This window comes from Lepidochelys kempii, chromosome 6, assembly GCF_965140285.1.
Source record: "Lepidochelys kempii isolate rLepKem1 chromosome 6, rLepKem1.hap1, whole genome shotgun sequence".
Lineage (NCBI taxonomy): Eukaryota > Metazoa > Chordata > Testudines > Cheloniidae > Lepidochelys > Lepidochelys kempii.
The window spans coordinates 94502600-94525142 of record NC_136385.1 but is presented as its reverse complement, the minus strand read 5'-3'; the positions used below and the strand labels follow the sequence as shown (position 1 = coordinate 94525142).

Here is a 22543-nt window from a genome sequence, read left to right as displayed (position 1 = left end):
CATGGTCTAAGAGGACAGAAGGGCATGCTGGGGATGTGGCATGACAGAGAAGAGCGCTGCTACAGTGGATCCTCTTCTGGGGTAAGGTCCATGAAGAGTCCCTCAACCGCTCTCTTGCAGCTCTAATTTACTAAGTGGCTCAGGCAGCTGCAACTGGCTCCCTGACAGTCCTCCCTTCTCACAGTTGAGAATTCAGGCTTTTATTTCTCATCGGGGCTATTTGGACAGATGTATGTTTTTTGTAGTCATCTTTTTTCCACCCTCTTATAATAGAAGAGAGTCACCGTCCGGTTGAACAAGCCCAGCACTCCTGGCCAAATTCCGCTTTGGATAATTGCTTTCTGCCTCCTTACATTTCTCCTGAAATTTCAGTGATTTTTCCCTGCCCCCCATCCCAATCTAAAGTGTCTGCTGGTGTTTCTGTGTGCTGTTAAACCTACCATGTTCCATCCCAGACGTAGGTGCATTTCACTAGCAAGTGAAGCAATTCCTGCTGTGTCATTTCGCTTTGGGATGAAAGGCAATGAAAGGTGTTTATTATTCTTATGAGTCACCTAAGGAATTCAGTTTCTTTAAATGACGGTTGCAGAATCATAAAGCTCTTTGTGCTTTGGTCATACCTGGCACTGACAGTGAAGCTATATAAATTATTCCTGATCCTGCATGTCACACCTCCCTCCCTCCCTGAAAATCCAGTCACATCAGTGTAGGTGTGCTATTTTTGACTATGTTGTTTCCTTTGAATTGACAGGGTAAAACACAATCTGGATGCCAAGACGACTTAGAAGGATGGCCATTTTCACCCATTTCTCCAAATGCACTGATGTTCAGATCTTGTTCCCTTGAACCTTCAACAGGTTGGAAAGGGATGGGGAAGTTACCCATGTAAGAAGCCCCTCCCCGCCCCACTTGATGGGTGTTTCATGACAAAAAAAAAACCCAAAACCTGTAACTGGACCGGAAGCAAAAGCAAGTCCATCTTGCTAGTGCCATGAGGCGCTAAACTGAAACGGTCTCCATCCCCCAGCACTTATTAAAAGAAAGAAACTGTTACTAACCTGTTCCGTAACTGTTGTGCAACACATCTTGAAAACACGTCCACTCCATTTCAGGTGAATGTGCCAGTGCCCTGTTGTCAGAGACTTTTCCCTCAGAGGTACCCATCGGGGTGGTGCACGCATCCTCTGCTGCCCTATGCTACTGCATGGTGGTATAAAAGGCGGAGAAGCCCCTGACCCCCTTCAGTTCCTTCTTACCAGAGACACATTGATATCGAGGGGAAGGACAGTGGGTTGTCGAATGCACATATCAAAGTACAAACAGTTACAGAACAGGCTGGTAACCATTTCCTCTTTTTCAAGTGATTGCACATGCCCATTCCACTTCAGGTGACTCATAAGCAGTCCCATCTGGGGGTGGGATCAGAGTCTACCTGAATAAGGAGTGGAGAACCACGCATCTGAATCTGGCCTCATCTCTAGATTGCTGAGAGATGGCATACTGTGAGGCACAGTTATGCACTGCAGACCACTTTACCGCTTTACAAATGTGTAGGACAAGCACTTCAGCTAGGCAGGCTGCAGAAGCTGCATGTGATCTCATTGAATGTGCTAGTACTCTGCTGGATGGAACTACATTGGCCAAGTCATAACTCAAGCATATACAGGAGGATATCCAAGATGAGATCCTTTGAAAAGAGACTGGGAGACCTTTCATCCTGTGTGCAACTAGCACAAACAATTCTGAGGACCATCTAAACTGTATGAGCCTGTCCAAGTAGAATGCAAACACTCTCCTGACATCCACAGTATAGAGTATCTCCTCATCTTTAGAAGTATGAGTCTTCGGGAGGAAAGAATGTAGGTATATTGCCTGAGTGATATGAAAGTGAGAAACCACCTTTGTAAGAAACTCTGGATATGGATGCAGATAAACCTGGTCTTTGTAGAAGACTACATATGGAGGAACAGATGTTAATCACCTGGCAGCGGTGATTGCCACCAAAAAGGCTTCCTTCAGGGAGAGATGTAACAAAGAACAGGTAGCTAGAGATTCAAAGGAAGGACCCATTAGTTTTGAGAACACCAAGTTCAAGTCCAAAGGGGAAACAGGATCCTCTGAGGGTACAACTTTTCAAGACTCTTCATAAACCTTATTGACACAATGTTGGAAAAAAACAGAACAATCATCAACTTTGAGTGCGGAAAGCCAAAATAGCTGCTAGATGAATCTTGACGGAAGTAGTGGCCAGACCTTGTTGTTTTAAGAAAAAGAGATAGTTCAGAGTATGATGTAGTGGAGACTGGACCAGAGAAACCCTCTTCTGCTGGAACCAGAGGAAGAATCTCTTCCAGTTAGCCAGGTAATTATTCCTAGTGGATGGTTTTCTACTAGTTAAATAGTACACCTGAAACTCCCTTTGAACAAACCTCTTCCTGGGAGATTAGACATGGAGCATCCAGGAGGGCCTGAAGGTTGGGGTGGAGGAGGCGATCGTGATCCTGAGAGATCTGGTGGGAAAGTCAGTGGAGCTTTGACCTAGAGGGAGAACAGAATTGATGCACGACCTCAGCATAGTCTTATCTGATTTTCAACAATACTCTTGGTATGAGTGGGACTTAAGGAAACTAGTACATGAGCATTTGTCCAGGACAACAGGAAAGCATCCGTGAGGGACACCAGGCTGTGATCTTGTTGAGAACAAAACAAGTCCTGATGACCTTCATTGCAAAGAGGTCTACCAGGGAGTCCCCCTCAGCCGGAAAATCAACTGGGTAGATGGAAAGACCACTTGTTGTGACTGGTAAATAATCTGCTGGTCTGCCAGATTTCTCTTCACACCCAGGAGGTGAGATGCTTTGAGACTGACTGAATTGGCAATGCACAAGTCCCACAGTCTGATTGCCTTTTGGCACAGCAGCGTCGACTGGGCCCTTGTTTGCTGGTTCATATAGGACACAGCTGTTATATTGTCTCTAAATACACGCGGGCTTCCTCCTTTGATATGGGGAAAGAAGACTTGACAATGGCCCTCAGTTCTCTGGCATTTATATGCAGAATTAAATCCTGTGTAAACCACAAAGCTTGTGTCTGCAGGGAACTCAGATGAGCCCCCACCCAACCTAGGGTAGAAGCCTTTAATTAGGGTTAAAGCTGGCTGAGGAGGAGCAAATGGCACCACACACACACACATCTGAATGGTTTGTCCACCAGTCTAGAGAGGCCAGGATTTGAGTGGGCACTTGCACCATGTCTAGAGGGTGATGAATGGGTGAGCAAATTGAAGCCACCCACCCCAGCAGTTTCCTGAGATGGAATCTGACATGCTGGACTACATGAGGGCACATGCCCCAGAAACCTGAGGCAATTTCACACTGTCATGGTGGGAGAAGCTTTCTAGTCTAAAAACAATGGCCAGCATCATCTGGAATCTTAACTGGAGGGGGAGGCCTTGGCTTCTGTAGAGTCCAAGACAGTGCCAATGAACTCTATTTTTTGTACAAGAGACAGGACTGACTTTTCTGCACTGATGATCAAGCCCAGCATGTTAAAAGTGGATTGGATGACAGTCACGGTGAACAGCCCCCGAGTCTTGGACCAGCCTGTCACCAACCAGTTGTCCGGATAGGGAAACACTTGAATTCCTGATTCTCTGAGGAACACTGCCATCACTGCCATACACTCTGTGAACACATGTGGGGCTGTGGACAAGCCAAATGGTAGGACTTCAAATTGGTAGTGGCATTAGTTGACCACAAATCTTAGGAATTTTCTGTGTCTCTGTTGTATTGGCACATGGAAATATGCTACTTTTAAGTAGAGGGCAACATACCAGTCACCAGGATCCAGGGAGGAGATAATGGAAGCCAGCATGACCATGCAAAACTTTATTTTTTTCAGATGTTCGTCGTTGAGCTGTCACAGATCCAGTATGGGTCTGAGGCCTCCTTTTCCTTTTGGGATCAGGAATTAGCAGGAATAAAACGGCTTCCCTTTGAGTAAGTGCAGAACTTCCTCTATAGCTCCCAACGGGAGGAGAGATTGCAGCTCCCAGAGGAGAGCTTCCTTGTCAGAGTGGTACTTGAAAAGGTATAAGGAGGGGGGTTGGCAAACGGGGATAGAAATGAACTGGCGAGTCTGTGGTGATTCGAGAGCAAGCACGTAAGTAGTGGGATAGCTGGTTGATAAACAGAAGGGTTGGCAAGGCTGGTGAAAGCCTTGAAAAAGCTGTGTGAAAAACTGTGAAAGCTGGTGTGCTATCCTCGACAAACATTAAAAAGTTTGCTTAGAACTCCTGTCAGGAGGAACTAGGAGCAGCTACAGAAGAAGAATGGGGAGGTCTTCTTCTATAACCTCGGCTGTTTTTTCTCCCTAGGTCCTGGTGGCAAAGCATAAATGCAGGATAGCGGTGTGGCTGCTGAGGACAAACTCCTTTTTCTTTGGGACAGGTATATAAATGCCCAGAGATTTGAGCAATGCCCTGGAGTACTTCAGATTATGCAGCCTGTCTGTCAGGTCAGAAAAGCATGATGATGCCTCAGAAGACAGGTCTGGTATGGTCTATTGGATCTTTTGAGGGAGACCTGATGACTGGAGGTGTGAACATCCATGTATCCAACTCTGCCTGAAATGAGGGTCTAGCCGCTAATTTTACTCTCCTCTGCTAAACCAAGAAATTCTTGTCTTGCATTCTCTGGTAATCAGTCTCTACATTTTAATGTACTGAGCAGAGGTTAAAGTCATAGTGCCCCAGCAATGCCTACTGATTAGCAGTCCTGCAAGCCATCGAACAGAACTTCCAGCCAAACAGGTCGAGTTTTCTAGCATCCTTCAATTTTGAGGTAGACTCTTGTTGCCTCTGGTGCTCTCTCTCATTGGTGACTGAGACCACCAGAGACCCCAGAAGGGGCTGGGTGTACAGGTGTTCGAGCCCTTGGGAGAGTACATAATATTTGTGATCTGCTCACTTTGATGGTGGGGGTAGGGGGAGGGAAGGGAAGATGAAGTCTGCCACAGAACTTTGGTGGGCTCCAGGATAGCTTCATTCATTGGAAGCGCCATTTGAGAATATCCTGCCGTGGCTAAAACGTCAACCAGGCTGTAGGATGACTCATGAACTTCTTCCACCTGGATATCGAAAAATCTTTTTAAAAGGTCCTGATGAGCTCTATAATCATCAGGTGGGAGTGAGGAACCCTCCGAAACTACTGCCGTGTCAGGCAATGAAGATGACGAAGCCAAAGTTGACGGAGATGGAACCTCTTTTGGTCCACCCAAGGGGAGATTCACCTGAGCAACATCCTACTGCTCAGTAACAAGCCCAGTACAGGGCATCATCTGCTGGTGTACTTAGCAAGATGGTTTTTCAGGCCTACTTAATGCAGCAGAGGGTTGGGTGTGGAGAGGACCTGGATTTAGACTAGAATCCTGGCCAGGGTGGTCCCTGCTGGGTAAGTCCTCAGAGAGGAACAGCAAGGCAGGTGACATAGCTGCGAGATGTATGAACCAACATCCAGGTCCTAAGATGATCAGCTTCTTCTGACCAATGGGTGGGCTGATCCTGTCAGTGCCAGTGATTGGTGTCTGGAGCTCTGGGACAACAATACCAGACACATCATCACTGGCTTCCCACTCGGATTGCTGTATTGTAGTGGCTGGCAGAGTTTGACCTGCAGCCATCAGTATCAGATGAGAGTACTCCTATACCATTGGTGACACTAGTACTGAGAGGCTCAACAAGTCCTTTGCTGCAGCTTAAGCCTCCAGAGTTGACAGGACCGGGCTAGCCTCTGGCTGGTGGGTCAATGCAGACTGCACTGATGAGCTTGATGGTGCCTATGCTGGCGCCGTAGTCGACAGTCCCTTCTGAGCAGATGACTGCCTTGTGGAGTGCCTCAGCTTTGAATGCCCTCTTTCATTGTCCACGTGCCTGCCAGGCTTCACTGACCTCGGAAGCCAATTTGCAATGTTTCTTCTTCAGCTCTAGGGAAGGCAACTGGTGCTGGCATTCAGCCAACATAGGCAGCACGCTGATCACTGAAGCTGAAGCGCTTGGCAGCTGTTGTGAGCGGGAAGGCTCTGATGGTAGGCACAGAGCTGTCTCCATCAGGAGCAATTTAAGTCTGGCTGCCTTGTCTTTCTTCATTCTAGGGTTAAAGTCCCTGCAAACCTGATACTGATCCTTGATATACAACTCCCTGAGACACTTCAGGCAACCGGAGATGGGGTCACTCACTGACATCGGTTTCTTGCAGGAGTGGCAGGGCTTGAATCCCAGTGACTAAGGCATGCACCAGTAACGGTATCCAGAACAGGAACCACAGCATCAAAAAAACCACTTGAAAGAACATTTATAACTATCACTAACACACCATCAACTACTAAGCTAGTACCAATAGGTATGAACTCTATACAAATAGAAGGAAAAAACTTGCAATGGCAAGATAAGATGCTCCACCCACAGTCATGGGTGGTAAGAAGGAACTTTTAGGAGGTTCGGGGGTGGCTCCGCCCTTCATATCAGCACGGGGCAGCAGAGGGGTACCACTCTGATGCGTACCACTGAGGGGGAAAAGTCTGACAAGAGTGCACCGGGCACACATGTACCTGAAGTGGAATGGACACGTGCACTCACTCGAACAAGAACTGTGTAATAAGATCATCATCTTACTCATCAATCAAGAAATCTGCCCCCGCTTCTCTTTGCATCTTACTTTACTAACAAAGGCCTATGTTTTGCACTCTGTTTAGACCATGCAGGGCCAATACCATGCTGGGAGAATCAGCAAGGCTGGATTCTGCCTCAGGCATCAGCTACATTAGGCCGTTTAATTCCAAACCAAGGCTCACTCCTACTGAGGATTAAGGAGGAGGCTGAAAGAACCAAGCTTAGGTTTCGAATCATATGTGAACTAAGAAAAAAAAACACATCTTTTTGACGTATAAATTAAGCCAATTTGGGGCTCGATCGTCCACCACTTCGTACTATGTCACTCCTGTGCAAAGAGGGTGTAAAACACTTTTAAATAACAACGATGGCATTTTATACCCACTTTGCACACGTGTAAACAATTATACAAGGCAGACACAATCGGGTCCTGTGCCTGGACTCACACACAGCATAAATCAGGAAATCCCACACAGCTATGTTAGCCAAGCAGGCTGAAACCAAGCCCTAAAAACAGAGCCAGATATTCAAAAAAGTGCTCAGTACCCACAACTGGCAGAGGATTTTTGTAATGAGTTCAGATTCCATTTGAGCACCTAACTAAAGAGCCAGGAAGTGCTCAGCGCCCAGCAACTCCTGTTCTCAAGGACTCAATCACCCTCATGCTGAGCAAACCTGGCCATGTATTTAGGTACCTTAATGGGAGCTGAGCTCTCTAAACACCTGACCCCCATTGTGGGTGCTGAGTCTTACAGAAAATTCTGTTCTCCACATGCGCTTGGCTGTGAAATTTAAAGGAGTAGGACAAGCTAAGCTGAATATCCCCGTTAACACAACTCACCCAAAGAAAACACATTCCACTCACAGTGACAAGAGAGATTTAGCAGTAATGCTGCCCCATGGAGAATGCCTTTATACCCACTTTATAGGTTTTATGCACAGACCCTAACACATACAGCCCTGCTCCTCCCGCGCTCAGCATCCCGAGAAGGTTTCGAGGAGATCACGCCCTGGGTGAGTGTGAATGAAAATGGCTGCACAACAAAAACTGAGCTGCATAAAAGGGAATATGTCAGGTGGCCGAGGGGGGTGGGGGGGATGTGGAGGGAGGGATGTTGGAAGTGAACCACATTAAACAGACACAGAAGTTCAGAGCAAAATAAGGAGGGGGACGAAGAGAAAAGACTGAAAGTGCTGAGTGTGAACAACAAAAGTATAGTTAATTGGCTTCCTTCCACCCCACCCCAAATCAAAGCAGTCCAGAAACAGTGCCAGCAGATCTCATGACATTTTAGTGCTCATGAGTGTTCTGAGGTATCCAAACTCACAGAGAAAAGGTTGGTTTCCTGAAACTGAAAAACTACTTCATGCAGTCGAGATACCATTTCCTGCTAAGCTTCAGCATGCCCAGTGTTCTGTATCTGAAAGGCAAATATCCCTATGGCAGGGTTTCACAAGGGACGACTTAAGGCCTCTCACTAATCCTGGGCCTAATATGGAGTGAGTCTTCATCACTGCTCAGAGCCCTTTAACTCCTGGGCATTGAAGGTCACCCTCTGCATAATCTGATGCACTTTGGGATCTCTTCTGCCACAGAAATATGCTCAGAGCTCTCATCCACTTCAACAGCAGTCACGCACCCACCTGAACAGGTGAATGGAACCTGTAGCCTATATAGGCACAAGGAGCTATTGGCAGAATAACTAGAGGGCGACAGAGACTGAGGCCTAAGAAACCACAAGGTATCTGATGTGGGAATGTCAGCAGGAGCTTGCAAACCTCCCAGCTGCATTTCAGTGGAGGCCACAGAGCAGCTTTGCTCTGAAGCTACCTACACTTCCGTGTATTCCTGAGGTCCCACTCTGCTCCACACATTTCCACATGTCCTCTTCCCTTCTCCACTCTTCATGCAAACACACTTCGGAGATAAGCTGCACAGAGTGCTGAAGGCTGGGGGTGGCATCTAACACCCTCTAATCTCAACCTCTAAAAGACCATGCACTCCAACTGTACAGAGTGCCTGGTCCATCCCCAACTGGGGAGTGGAAGCCAAAGACCCCCAACTATTCTGGTCTCTAACTAGGAGGGTGTGAAAGGCGCTTTCTGTTCCTCTTCCCTCCACCCCACAATCAAAACCTGGGTTAAGTTAGCAGACAAGGCATAGTTTTTTTGAAGTGATTGAACTGCTATAGACTGTGGCTTCAGGGTTCGCCACTACAGAGCTTTGATGTACATTCTCCATGGTTTTTTTTTTTAATTTTGAGACCTCTTCTCTTCTCTGAGTGAGACAGGGGATCCTGTGCATTCCTTTAGGGGTCTTCCACTTTTTCCTATCCTTTACTCATTCATTTATTGATGTACCATAATACAGTTACTCTGGCTCTTGCAAAAGGGAATTTGACAGCACTCCCTACTTCAGAGCCGAGCACTGTTACATCCTCACTGACCTGAGAAGTCACTGTTACTCCCTGCTGCCGCTTGTGGGGCTGATGTCCTCCCTTCTCCAGCAGTTTCAGATTTGCCTGCTCAGGGAGCTGAAGATCATAACTAGGGCCCTACCAAACTCACAGTCCATTTTGGTCAATTTCATGGTCAAAAATAATAAATTTCATAATTTCAGCTATTTAAATCTGAAATTTCACAGTGTTGTAATTGTAGGGATCCTGACCCAGAAAGGAGTTGGGGTGGTGGTGTGTGTGTCACAAGGTTATTGTAGGGGGGTTGCAGTACTGCTACCCTGCTAACCTTACTTCTGGGCTGCTGCTGGCAGCAGGGCTGTCTTCAGAGCTGGGCAGCCAGAGAGCGGCAGCTGCTGGCCTGGATCCCAGCTCTGAAGGCAGACCTGCCGCCAGCAGCAGCGCAGAAGTAAGGGTGGCATAGTATGGTATTGCCACGCTTACTTCTGCACTGCTGCTGGTGAGGTGCTGCCTTCAGAGCTGGGCACCTGGCCAACAGCTGTTGTTCTCCGGCCATCCAGCTCTGAAGGCAGCATAGAAGGGTGGCAGTATTGCAACCCCCAGTTTGAGGAACGCTGGTCTCGCCCATGAAATCTGTATCGTATAAGGTAAAAGCATACAAAAGACCAGATTCCACGGTCCATGACATTTTTTCATGGCTGTGAATTTGGTAGGGCCCTAATCATAACTCAAAGCTTTTATGAGCAAAGAAAAATCTGTCTTTTTCCACCAGGCTCTTGAAAGCTCACCAAAGCTCAATGCACTCAGAAAGTCTTGCCTTAGTTCCGTATTCTCCCATACAATCACCTCTGTAAGCATTGCAAAAAATTTGAACCCTTTGTGACTTTTGTACAACAGTCATTCAAGACAAGGAACTTTCAGCACTGGAGAGCAGCTCTGGTCACAGTGGGATCAAATGTGCTGCTATAGTTTAATAACCAGGATTTTCTCTTTTGCCACGGGGAAGCAGTGTGTGTGTGTATGCGCGCTCATGTGTGTGTGTACCTTCAACCACACCCTCTCTTCCAGTTCCTTATAAGCATCCTTAAAAGATGATCCTTGCCCACACCTGTTATCTTCCAACCCATCTCCTGTTATCCCTTCACCTCTGAGCTCCTTGAATGGGCTACAAATACAGGCAGATGTCTCTTTTTGAACTACTTCCTGGATCCCATTCAAACCTGGTTTCCTCCCTCCCAACCCCACTGACATCATTTTCAACAAAGGACTCTAATGACCTCCTTTGGGCCAACTCTTGGTACCCCAACTCATCTTTAACCTCCTTTAACATTCTGTAGCTTTCAACCCCATTGATTGCTCTCTCCTACTTAATAAACAGTAAGTGATAATATCAGATGTTAATGAGAGTTTCATGCATGGATAAACAGTAGGAAATGGTCCTAAATACTTTATGATACTTATTGATGAACCATCCAATTCAAGGTTTCTAACAATCAAGTAAAAATGATCAGACTCGATCTGAGATCCATAGTACTAATTGCTGCCAATATCTGCGTGTTTGTTTAATTAATGTTTACAAAGTGCCATATACCACTAAGTGATTTTAATTGTTGCTAACAGAGAGTTTTCTAAATTGAAAGTCAAAAGACTTTTTTCCAAACTCATTAAAATTAGAAATGTTTCTCTCTCTCTCTGTTTTTCAAAGTCTGCATCATCAAAATGGCCTTCACCATCTCTTCTCCTCCCTAAGTGGGGCTGAAATTACGAATCCAAGTTGGCCCTTCTGTCCTGTAAAATACTAATGGCCATCTGTATTTTACCAACCAGCTGTTAAGTGGTAGCTTTTCATCCTGAACAATCATTAACTATTTCAGGAAATCAACCCGCAAAATTATGGATACTCACAGTCTGCGATGCAGTCAAACCTCTTGAGCTACAGAAAACACCCTCCTTGTTACCCTGCGTTCCTCCCCAAGCCCACCCTCACTCCCAGAGGGACTGAGAGTTAGCCCCCTTCCTGTTGTCTCAGAGGTGTGACAGCATCTAAATGGAAGGCACTAGAGGTTACACAAAAGGCATCTTTCAGTCCAAAATGGTAATGGGAACAAGAACCTTCTCTACCTTGCAGGTCAGCTTTGGTCAACTCAACTTTGTTAGCAAAAAAACAGAAAAAGCAAAAACAATAAACCAGAGGTTAGTAAAAAGGCAGATAAACCAGAACAACATCACTGAAAATAAACAAACAAAAGCAATTGGTGTAACCAACACAGCCTACAGGCATGGTTAACACACACAAGAGGGGCACTGCAAACAACACAGACACAGGGAGAGTAGGTGGAAGACAGGTAGCCACTGCTGCCGTAATCCATCACACTAGAATGCTGCCTGGTTTTGTATCAGACAACAAAGCACTGATGATAGGGGAAAACATATTTCACTCTCACACACACATACACACAAAAACCAGAACAGAACAGCAGCATCCTATGATGTACTACCAGTTACACAAAGTACTCCCAACCCCCTGTGGTGTTTACTGATCATTTCAGCGGTCACCTTATCCTCCCCCCCCCCCACTAAGAAATACTTAGAATCCATTAGAATAAAAAAATAATCTATTTGACGTTTAACATGTGAGCTAGGACTAGATTTATTGCCTTGCAACATCCGGATTCAGGCTCGAAAAGCAAAGCTGCTCCCCCTCCTCAGAGTGCAGCTCCCCATTGTCTTTTTGTCTAAAGTGAATGTAGGATAGGTGAACGATGCAGGATTGACAGTCCTGGTGACAGACATACTCTTCACCCCCTCAACAGGGCCTGGAACTGGCTGTGAAGTGACAGTGGAAGCTTCCTTCACATGCTACCTCCTTCCCCGGGGCCTCACCCGGCTCTGGAAGAAACCCACACACACTTGAGAAAAGAGGGCAGTTCAGTCTCTGTGGCCCATTTACTTCTTGGCAGTTGCAGCAGTATACATGACACAGAGAAAACCGTGGTGTTACCAAGACAGAACTAGGACCAAGCTGCACGCAGATAAAGGAGCACAAAGAAAACCCACCAAACGTTGAACTGGTGGATAAAGATGAGTTCTCCCCAGCTACAGGGAGCACCCCTGTTACGGAGAAGCCACATTGATTTTTGATGTTTCCAGCTTTGATTTTTAGTTTTCGCTTTCAGCATGGAAACAGGGGTGGGGATGGGGACAGGGAGCAGCTCCGGAATCCCAAATTACACATTTCTATTAGCCATCCCTGTGGCAAGACTATTTGACATAACACCGGCCTTTCTCATGGGTGGATAAGAAGTATTCACTCACCTTTCTGGCTTATTGTTCTGAATAAGAGCTACTAAAGAGCTAGTGCTGAAACTTGGCTAGTGTTATTTTTTCCCCCTTCCCCTTCTCCTTTTACATTTACTGCTCTATAAATCGGAATTGGCACTAGAAGCAAATGTGCAGTTTCCTGTGGTTCCAATAAAGTTTAACATCTTGAACTTTTGCTATCATTTTACAAGCCACAGTCCATGAAAAGACTCGAGATGGCAATTACCTCCCCTTTCTAGCCACTCTCATTTTTCCCCCGTCAGAGCAGCTCCATTACACAGACCCATAACATTTCCAAAAGTCTCTCAAATGAAGAGGGACAGCTTAACTCATTTCTCCAGGCCTTTTCCCTTGCCACTTAGTACAATAAACAGTCTTTTGTGTAGAACAAATGGGGACTCTCCTGCTGCCCAGCTCCTCATCTTCCTCCCACCTGGTCCAGCAGTGACGTTCTCAGGGAGGATTTGTGAAATTACTTTTCTCCGTGCCAACAGAATACAATGTTATATAGTACAGAGGTGTTGCCAAGCTGCATTACATTACTGTTGCATCAACTAGACCCCCAACCCAACATGGCCAATCCCTGATGCTTTACAGAAAGGTGAAAAATGACCATACTTCACCTCATCAGGTATGAGATATTGAGGAGTGAAATCCTTTTTGACACCATCCAGTGATCAGTTTACAAGCATGAGATTTGATTAACTTCCCTCTTCCCCTGCTCACATGCTTCTCCATACGTCAGATGTACTGGTCATTCAATTATCCAGCCCCACTGTTTGATTCAAGTACTTCATGCAGCAGTGAATTCCAAAGGTTAACTATACATTGTGGTACGTAGCATAAAATTATGATTTGACTGTGGGATTTGGCAGAGATTAAGCTGGGCTAAGAGAGAAGGAAGTCCATCACAAGAGCAAAATATCCTGAGCAGCAGTATAGGAAACACTCAGTCTCTAGCCAAACAATAATTGCTTGCTCTTTTCTGTGATGTTTAGCAAAAGGAGCAAAGTGTGTGGTGGGGGAAACGGAGAAGCAGGAAAACACATGGCAAATGAAAGAAGGCACTGAAAATGACCTCAGGACACATCAAACATACCAGTTACTCATTAGGCTTAACGGCAAGGGTCACGCTCAGGGTGCTTTCCCAAATCAGAGCTTTGCTTATATTAGGGTCATTGTGGAAATCAGTGCACTGCAGCTTGACTCTTATACACTGTGGGACAAATTCAGCCCTTGATTTCAATGATGTTACTCCATGGATAAAGTGCTCAGCAAGAGGTTTTGGACCCATGTCAGCTCAAAAGGCAGCAAAGGGGAGAAAGTGCCCCCTTGCTCCAAGCCTCAGTCTGCATTGAGGCTTTACTGGGTTATTCTGAAGGAGGGTTATCCTCATAGATCCCATACTTTTCTTCATTTTCACTCCATTCCCAATTTTACTTCTCCCATATAGACCCCACAGTACAGAGACCCTTCCTCTGGAGCCTTATACCACTCCAAGTGTTTGCCTGATGCAGCTTGAGTAAAACAGGCCATTCCTATCTCTCAGAAAGGATACCATGCTCCCAGCCCACTGTCGGTGGTTGAGGAGCTCTAACCATGGAGATTCCTAGGTGGTGACATGCGGAATGTTTATTTTCTCCCCAAATTCCAACACTCTGCTCATCTCTAGTGCCTGCCGCTCAATGACCTCAAAGTGGTTTAAAAAGACAGAACTGCACTTCATACTTGTCTATTCACAAGGAGCGTATACCCACCCCAGTGCTGATGGGGACAATGAGGCCCACAGCAGACAGGGGGATTGTTCAAGTTCACACTGTGAACTTGGTAGAATCATAGAAATGAAGGGCTGGCTGGAAGGGACCTCAAGAGATGGTCTAGTCCATCCCTTCATGATGAAGCAAGTATACCTAGACCACCCCAGCAGGTTTTTGTCCAACCTGTTCTTGAAGACCTCTAGTGATGGATTCCACAAGCACCAGGGGGAATCTATTCCAGTAATTAACTATTCTTAGAGTTAAACAGTTTTTTCTTCATAGCTAACCTAAATCTTGCTACAGACAAAGCCAATTACTTCTTGTTCTGCATTCAGTGCCATGGAGAACAATTCACCATCCTCTTTATAACATCCCTAAACAGATTTGAAAAACATATCAAGTCCCCCTCCTCAATCTTTTCTCAACATTAAACTTATCCAGTTTTTTAACCTTTCCCCATAGATCAGGTTTTCTAAACCTTTTGTCATTTTTATCGCTCTCTTTTGGACTCTCCCCAGTTTGGCCACATCTTTCTTAAGAGTGGGGCACCAAACACTGGGCACAGTACTCCATCTGAGGCCTCACCAGTGGTGAGTAGAGCAGACCAGTTACTTTCCCTATCTTACATACAACACCCCTGTAAATACACCCCAATATGTTAGCCTTTTTTGCAACTGCATCATGTGGCTGGTATGTTCAATTTGTGACCCACTATAAGCCCTGTATTTTTTCTGCAGTACTGCTGCCTAACCTGTTATTCCCCATTTTGTATTTGAGTCTTCCTTCCTAAGTGTAGTAGTTTGCACTTGTCTTGTAGGCACTTATAGAGCTGAGCCCCCAAGCCCTTGTAATGAGCAACAGAGCAGTCCGGTTTGCCTTCCCCTTGTTTTTCTAAATCTGATGAACCCATACAAAAGCTTTTGTGGCTCACAGTGCTAATTTGCTGGCCCAACAACTCCAATTTGTGCCAAGATCATTTCTACTATAGCTGATGTCCTAGTCAATATTTTGTGACTTTGCGGTCTATGTTGTAGGTCCTCCAGCAAACATTAAAGATAAAGATGAGACTTGCCTAGATCACTAGGGCTACAGCCATTCCTTATCAAGTGACACACAGTATGATGTTACTCTCACACAGGTTGTGTGTTAAACATCAGCCAGAGACAGATTCCTCACAACAGAGCGCAGCAAAGCTATTAGCTTGGCTAAATACCTTCCACGAAAACAGGAGCTGCCAGCCTAGCACTGACCAGAGCTTTACGAGATCAGAGAACAGCTGTCAACCGATCTTGTGTAAACAACAACAGACTAGACTCAGTCTTCAGCAAAAGGGCACAGAAAACAGAAGCTTTAGCTTCACAGGCCTATTTGCAGTTTCAATTATGCCTTGGTTCTTGTTTCACAGAGAAGCATCCATCCTGAGGTTGAAATGTACCTATGCTTGGCCACGTGTGAAGCTCTCTTGGGGCATTTCACAAGAGCAGAGTTTGCCAACCAAAAGGGGATTGAACCATGGACCTCTAGAGACGAGATCATTAATCACTACAGCTTGAGCTAAAGAGCGAGGCTCTGCAGCTGGGGCAGAAACAGACCCATATCTTTTGTGAGTTGGGCACTGAGAGGGACATGTAACACAAAGTGACCAGTGGGTTACATTTGTTCTGCTACCCTGGTCAAATTCCAGCTTGTGTAATTTCTTTCTGTCTACCAAACTCCTCCCTGTAATGTCAATTAGATACATAGTTCTTCTTACTTTCAGGTCTGTGGCATAGCATTTCTATACACTATTCAAGACCTGCCACTTTCTATCCCAGAGGTGGCTGCATATCAGAATGCTTTAGGATCCCTCAGGTGCTAGAGAAATAATCCATTATCCTCCTATAAATAGCATTTATCTCGAACTATCCTAAAGCACCTTACAATACCCCTTGTGAGGTAGATAAGGGACTTATTCTCCACTGAAATGCAGCCACCTGTGGGATAGAACATGGTACCTGTTTATCATTGCATAATAATGTTACACAATGATTTAGCACAGGATGTTAAGGAGAATCATGTATCCAAAGAAGTGACTTTCTGAAGGTCACACAGGGAATCAGTGGCAGAGCCAGTATAATAAACCACACTCCTTCCCTGTCACATTCCCCATGGGAATAAAATTCCTATTTAGTGGTGATATGGGACAGGCCCCTTTACAATCAATATAGGTGGTAAATATAAAGGCTGATCCCATATAGAGAGTGAACCCACAGCTTCAGGGAAGATGCTGGCCACCTATAATTTCAGGGGTGGTGAAGATGTGAAATAAGAAGGGTGGGGAGAGGTTACACCACTGGAAACACAACTGGGCAGAAACCCTGCTCACTCTGGGCTCCGAAGATCAGAGTCTAGACACAGAGGACTGGATTCTCCTATGTGCCCAGCATCAACATAAATCTGCTCCCAATGAAATCAATGATCAAACTCTTGTAGAGCTCAGTGGAAGCAGTTAAGTCAATGCTGAGCACTTTTGAAAATCCACCCAAAGAGTTTGCACTCTGTCTCCTCACTGTTTTGGGATAGATCCTTCTCGAATGGAATTGATCAGAGGGACACATCACTTACCCACCCTCACTCCCCAAAATCAAAAACACTGCACAAGAGATTAGCTCAAAGATGTGTTTATTCCAAATGATTTTATATGCTCAAAATGGTGGCATGGAGCCCAACAGCTGTCCGGGCCCTCAGCCTTTCAGGGTGGGGTGACACTGCACCCGGAGCCACTATATAAACAGATTGTTCAATCAGCACCAGACATACACTGCAGAAAGTGTAGCACTGAGAGGAAGGGCAGGTGAGATATGACCACTATTCAGGGAGGCCACAAGAAGAGTTGGCGCATACTCTCACATCTTGACTACAGCACATCACTGTCCTGGAGGCTGCTGGGACATCTGTCCTAAGGCAGGAGAACCAGCCTTGTGTTTCCTCACTCCTTTGGGACTGTTGTTGTTTCTATCCCAGGGCATGCTGGCAGGGTGTTCAACAACTGCCCATGAGGATGAGGTAAGCGTTACCTCAAAAGATCACGTTCCTGCAATGACAGGATGAAGGCACTGGTGGCTCTTCTCACTTCCTTCTTCTGAGGTTTGATTTTCCTTTGATGCAGCTCAGAGAAGGATGCCTGCTAGTGCCACTAAGGGTGACTCGATCCCCGCATTCAGGCAACACCTGCATTGGAACACTGGTAGGAACAGTGCTAGGGCTTATCTTATAGGAATGGCTGGCGAGCTGAAAATAGATGCTGTAGCAGAAAGGAGGGGTGGGGAGATGTACTGGGAGCTACAGCCCTGGCAGGACACAGCTGCCCTGGGCACCAGTAGTAGGAAAGGTGACCACTCATTTGGATCCAAGCTCTATTGGCCAGTGTAATGGCTCTTTTCCTGGGGGAGGGTAAACAGTTCATGTCACTTGAGTGACTCCTATTTGCTGAGCCAGGAGCAGAGATCGCTGGCTCTGAAGAGAGCTTTAGCCAGCCACCCTCAGTCAGGAGGATGGGCTGGCCTAAAGCAGGGGCCTAGGAGAGCTACTAGCCATCCCACACACACAAAACTGCACAAGCTATATATTTTAAAAATACACTTAACAGAAACTCCCAATTTGGAAGAAAGGTTTTCTGGGCAATGAGATGACAGCTGGGAAGAATCCAAAGGGAGCATTTTTATGAAGGGAAAGGGAATTTTCCAGAGCCCTGAAAGCAATACTGTACGAGAGCGAGAGAGACAGTATTCCCACTTTTGGCGCCCTGACTACAGGCCTAATAGGCACAGCTACAAGTGCTTAGGGACCACTGTGACTTCCAGGGGAAATGGCCAGATTAATAGGCCCCATTAAAAGCATGCTGGGGAGGAAGGAAGACCAGGCTACGCGACTGTGTATCACACTCCCTTGCTATGAAAATAGGGTTTATATCAAGGGCCTTCTTCTCTCATCCCAGGACACAAATAACTCCCACCAGTTATTGAAGAATTTACTTTTACCCAGCAACAGAAGGACTGGGATCAAACACTCCCTGCAAACCAGAACACCCAACTGATGAGCTGTAGGGAAGGGTTTGGTTTCAAGTGGAGCTGCTGCTTTAAGGCTTCCCAGTTCTTAAAGGCTTGGAGGAGATGGCACTCCACCGGAATTTCCAAAACTGCCTAGCAACAACCCTGGTGGGAAGGAAGGGCATTTCAAGGGGATGGAGGGACCCAAATGGCCAATTGTTAGCTTGGTGGGGAATGTAATATACCAGCTGGCGTGCATGCATGTGCATAGAAGGATCTTATTCTACATGTGGGCCACCTAGCAGTTAGGGTCCACAAGCATTAGGGTCCTCGATAGGATTGCACATCTTTTGTGTCAGTGTGTGAGATTAGTTTTCCCCAGTAGTGAATGCCGGCCTACAAAGAGACATATGCCATAGCACTACTGACAAGCCAACAAAAATTATCATGTAACTCAAGTGGTACAGGTCTAAGCTTTGGGAGTAGTAGTTGTAATTGTTCACATACCACATCCATGTGCTTGAGCTAGTGATCTTAAAGTCAGTCATTTTATTTTTGGCTGCTGGAAGTCTGGCCTGGATAAGAAGTCATTCATTTAAGGTGCTAGAAATCACTTTAATGAAAGCACCTTCAGCCATTCTCCAACTCTTCCACTGTGAGGCCCACTTCATAAAAGGAATGCTCTCTTTGACCTGTCCTCACCTCCGCAAGCCCTCATCCCCTTTTCCCTGCCACTACTTGGTCTTCAAAATGTTTAGTTTTGTGGAGTCCCAAAAAGGGCCCTGTGGACAACTGGTGGCCTGCAGAGCACAGCTGAGAACCTTGACTCCAGAGCGAGGCTAGACACTTTAAATATTCTTAGTGTCAATAAGTGGCTCTGTAGGAAAAGCACATGAGGAGCTTGCTACCAACACCGAGCCCAACATCTTTCCATTGCTGGAGACACAATATCCTAGGGTAATATAACTACATGAAAGAGTCATTGGCAACCACTGATCACCCCCACTCAGACACTACACAGTCAGGAGGTTACAAACATGGCAATTACATGCTGATGGCAGTGAAGGACATCACAATGAAAGCAAACCAATGAGATGGCCTGTAAAGTTGGTGAGCGGCGGAGCAGGGGGCAGTGAAGAGATAAGGGGAGCTGCCCGAGAGGGGAATGCCTCTAAAGTGAGTTGTACCTTCACATCCGCGCTCAATTTGCCCACTGCGGTGGAGAGCGTCATTGATTAGATCAGGCAGGCGCCCATTCAAGTCCACTGATGCTAGGCAGCCCTGAAACCCATCACGTGAAGCCACTAGCTTCGGGACATTGCTGTACATGCCTTGAGCCAGGCCAGCAATGTAGAGATCACCTGGAGATAAACAGGGTAAAAAGACAAAAGCAAAAGGAAGTAAAATAAATGTATCTTCCAGAGTTGCCTTTACCTTATATTCATTAAATGAATTGCACTGCCAGTGAAAAAAGGGTAGCCAGAGCTGTGTATGGTGTGATCCGGAACCCAGCTTGGCTAACCCACCTCAGTGTACATGCAGCATCCACTGCTGTTCCTGTCATGGACCCTCACACAAGCCTGTCAACATATCCAGAACCTGACCTGAAGCATCACCTGTCACTCCTGTCCTGGGCCCTCACACAGCTCTGTAACTGAGCATCAACTTCAACCAGCTGCACCACTTATTGTGTAAGGGGACAAAAATCTAACAATTGCATCAATGCCCTTTGATCCTGATCACCTGCCCTTCCCACCCTACTTTTACAAATATGCTTCCATATTGACCAATACCACCTTATTATCAATCCTGTGCTTCCCCATAAACAGCAGTTCTTACTCCTGACTGTCTATGCATCCTGCCACTCTAGTTCTGTCAATGCTGTACCTGATCTAGAATAATAGATTAATGCAGGAGAGGCCTGTCCTAATCAAAGAATAATAATTGTGTCGAAGGAGTAATTCTACAGTGTGAGTATGCTTGAAAAACAATCTCTGAAGGAACAAGATCAGCAAAGTATGGTGCTTAGAGAACTTGCCAATAGAGCAAACGCAGAATGAAATTCAAAGAACCCCACAACACATCCCAGACCTTCCATTCCTTGTCCATGGTTATGCAGCTTCTCCTTGGCTACTGCTCTCTCCCCCCACACCTCCTGCAGGCCCAAAGGGGCACTGGCATGCTTCTGAGATTTACCTTTAAGGTCAAGATTTTTGGCACCATTGATAACCTGAGTAACAACCCTGGTATCCACTTTTAAGCTGTGGGTGTTACTGTTGTCTCGGGTGATGACCACGTTGTGCCACTGGTTGTCATTGAGAGGCCGATCGCTGTTGCCCTTGATGACGTTAGGACCATTCCCAAGGTCAAACACGTAGTGTATGTACCTGTGAACAACACACATGCCAGCTCAGATCATCTGGAGACTCCAGAGCTACTGTTGGTCTTACTCTAAGCACAGCTAATAGACTCTTAGGCAAAATTTGGTGAAAGCTTTATGACATAGGATCACAGTATCTAGATATGAGAAAGACGTATCACATCAGAGACTCCACCCCAGCATGAATAAGTGGCAGTCAGGAATAGAACCCCACAGTCCCAGTCTTTTGCTTAACCACAACACCATATGCCCCATTAAAAAAGAACAGAAATTGACTAGCCAGAGGACTTTCTCTCTTTGTATAAACATTTTAAAGGGTATCCACAGCTTAGCCGAATGCCCTCAGGGACCACAGCACAAAGCTCACTCACCCCTTGACCAGCTCGACTGCGATGAAATCGCTGCCATCACCGCTGTTGAAGAGGATGAAGCCGTCAGCTGAGGTGGTTTTGAACTGGAAAAATAGGTGCATGGAGGTGTAGGCCTGCAAGGTGGCCAGACTCAGGTAGCTGCTCTTGGTCTTAAAGGTGACCGGGTCAGCGATGATGTTGCGGAGGCCGAAGCGTGCTTTCAGCTCACAGTAGTCAATATCACCGTTCTTGCACAGGTCAATGTAGAGCAGCCCATTAAACATGAGACTCTGGAGGTGGCCAATGAAGCTAGAGGGGATGACGGAGATGTACCGCTTCTCTGTCATGATCCCCGTTTCAATGTTGTGGAACTCCAAGCGGGTGTGGTCGCCAACCATTGTACCTGAATGCCGCAAACAAGAGGAAAGATTTAGAACACACAGCATGCTAGGGGATTGGTAAACAGGCTAAAGAAAGCAATTCACCTTCAGGTTTCCATATCGGTAAGGATAAATTTCAGAGTAAGGATAAAGTAATCATCTAATAGGCAGCCTGTGTATGAAATGAGTTGGGGGGTACAGTCCAATTCCTAGCAGCCAAGTTTCCACACTACAAAAGCCACCAGCACTCCCGTGGGCACTCTGAAAAGTGGAGGACCAAGTGGGTTGTGGACAGTGAACTCCCTGCTCCTTCCCTAAGGGTAGGTCTCTGCTGGCCTGGGTTGCTAACACTTTCTGTCCTTCCATAATGACCCTACGAACCTCATCATCACATCCCTGCTTGGCACAGAGCCTAGAAAACTGCACTGAAACTACTTCATTATCTCAGAGACCCCATTCTACAGAAACAGGGCAGACATGCTTATATGAGCCAGATGTGCCAGGGTACCACATTCACTGAAACAAGCGGAGACCTTATCACTCCACCACAGAGAGAGATGGGAGCCAGCAGATGCACAGAGCTGATTCATAGAGAGGACGAAAGGGGGAATGATGGAAGAAGGTGGTAATTAGGAAAGGACCAAGAGTGAGATTTCATTTAGCTTTCAGGGGTGTCATTTAAATGTATTATTTGTTAAGCTCCCACAGCATGCTCAGCACTGGAGGGGAGACCAGGTCCCTCCTCCAGGGACTTACAGTCCAAGAGTCCATCACTGCTTAGCGCTAGGTGCCCTCAGCTCCAACCAAAAATAACCAAAGTTGAAGGCACTCAGCAGCTTGCCAGATCAGGACTGCTGAAAAAAAAACAAACAATTCAGATACACTTTTGAAATAAGTTGTTGGTTCCTAGTTTGATGATTGATGAAATGAGTTAAAAAAAAAGAGAGAGAGAATGAGAAACACGGACACAGGCATAAAAATGATAATGTGTTAAAAATTCACTCTGCTGCTCCACACAAGGAAAATGGCCTCTCCCGCTGTCTGATGTTATTCTGGTTGTTGCTTAGCTCTGCTCAGCAGCACGGTAGGGGGTTAACGCATGAACAGGCAACAGATAAGACAGCCTCGTTAACTTCAAACACCAAATTATTGCATGATCTGGGCTCTACATGTCTTGGTGATGAATTTTCATTATTCAGTATAACAAAATATCTAGTTATATGACCTTAAAGCATATTTAGTT

The 22543-nt window shown here is 46.0% G+C and overlaps 1 protein-coding gene across 6 annotated transcripts in view; it reads right to left on the bottom strand.

Moving 5' to 3' along the window:
- NRXN3 (neurexin 3) overlaps nt 1–22543 on the bottom strand; it is a 1346778-nt gene that overhangs the window by 734142 nt on the left and 590093 nt on the right. For all 6 annotated transcript variants that reach the window (XM_073349326.2, XM_073349320.1, XM_073349317.1 and 3 more), the window contains 3 exons: nt 20942–21323; nt 20387–20577; nt 19378–19551 (listed from right to left, as the gene is read on the bottom strand). In XM_073349326.2, coding sequence (XP_073205427.1) covers nt 19378–19551; nt 20387–20577; nt 20942–21323 — 747 coding nt within the window. The remainder of the gene's footprint in view (nt 1–19377; nt 19552–20386; nt 20578–20941; nt 21324–22543) is intronic.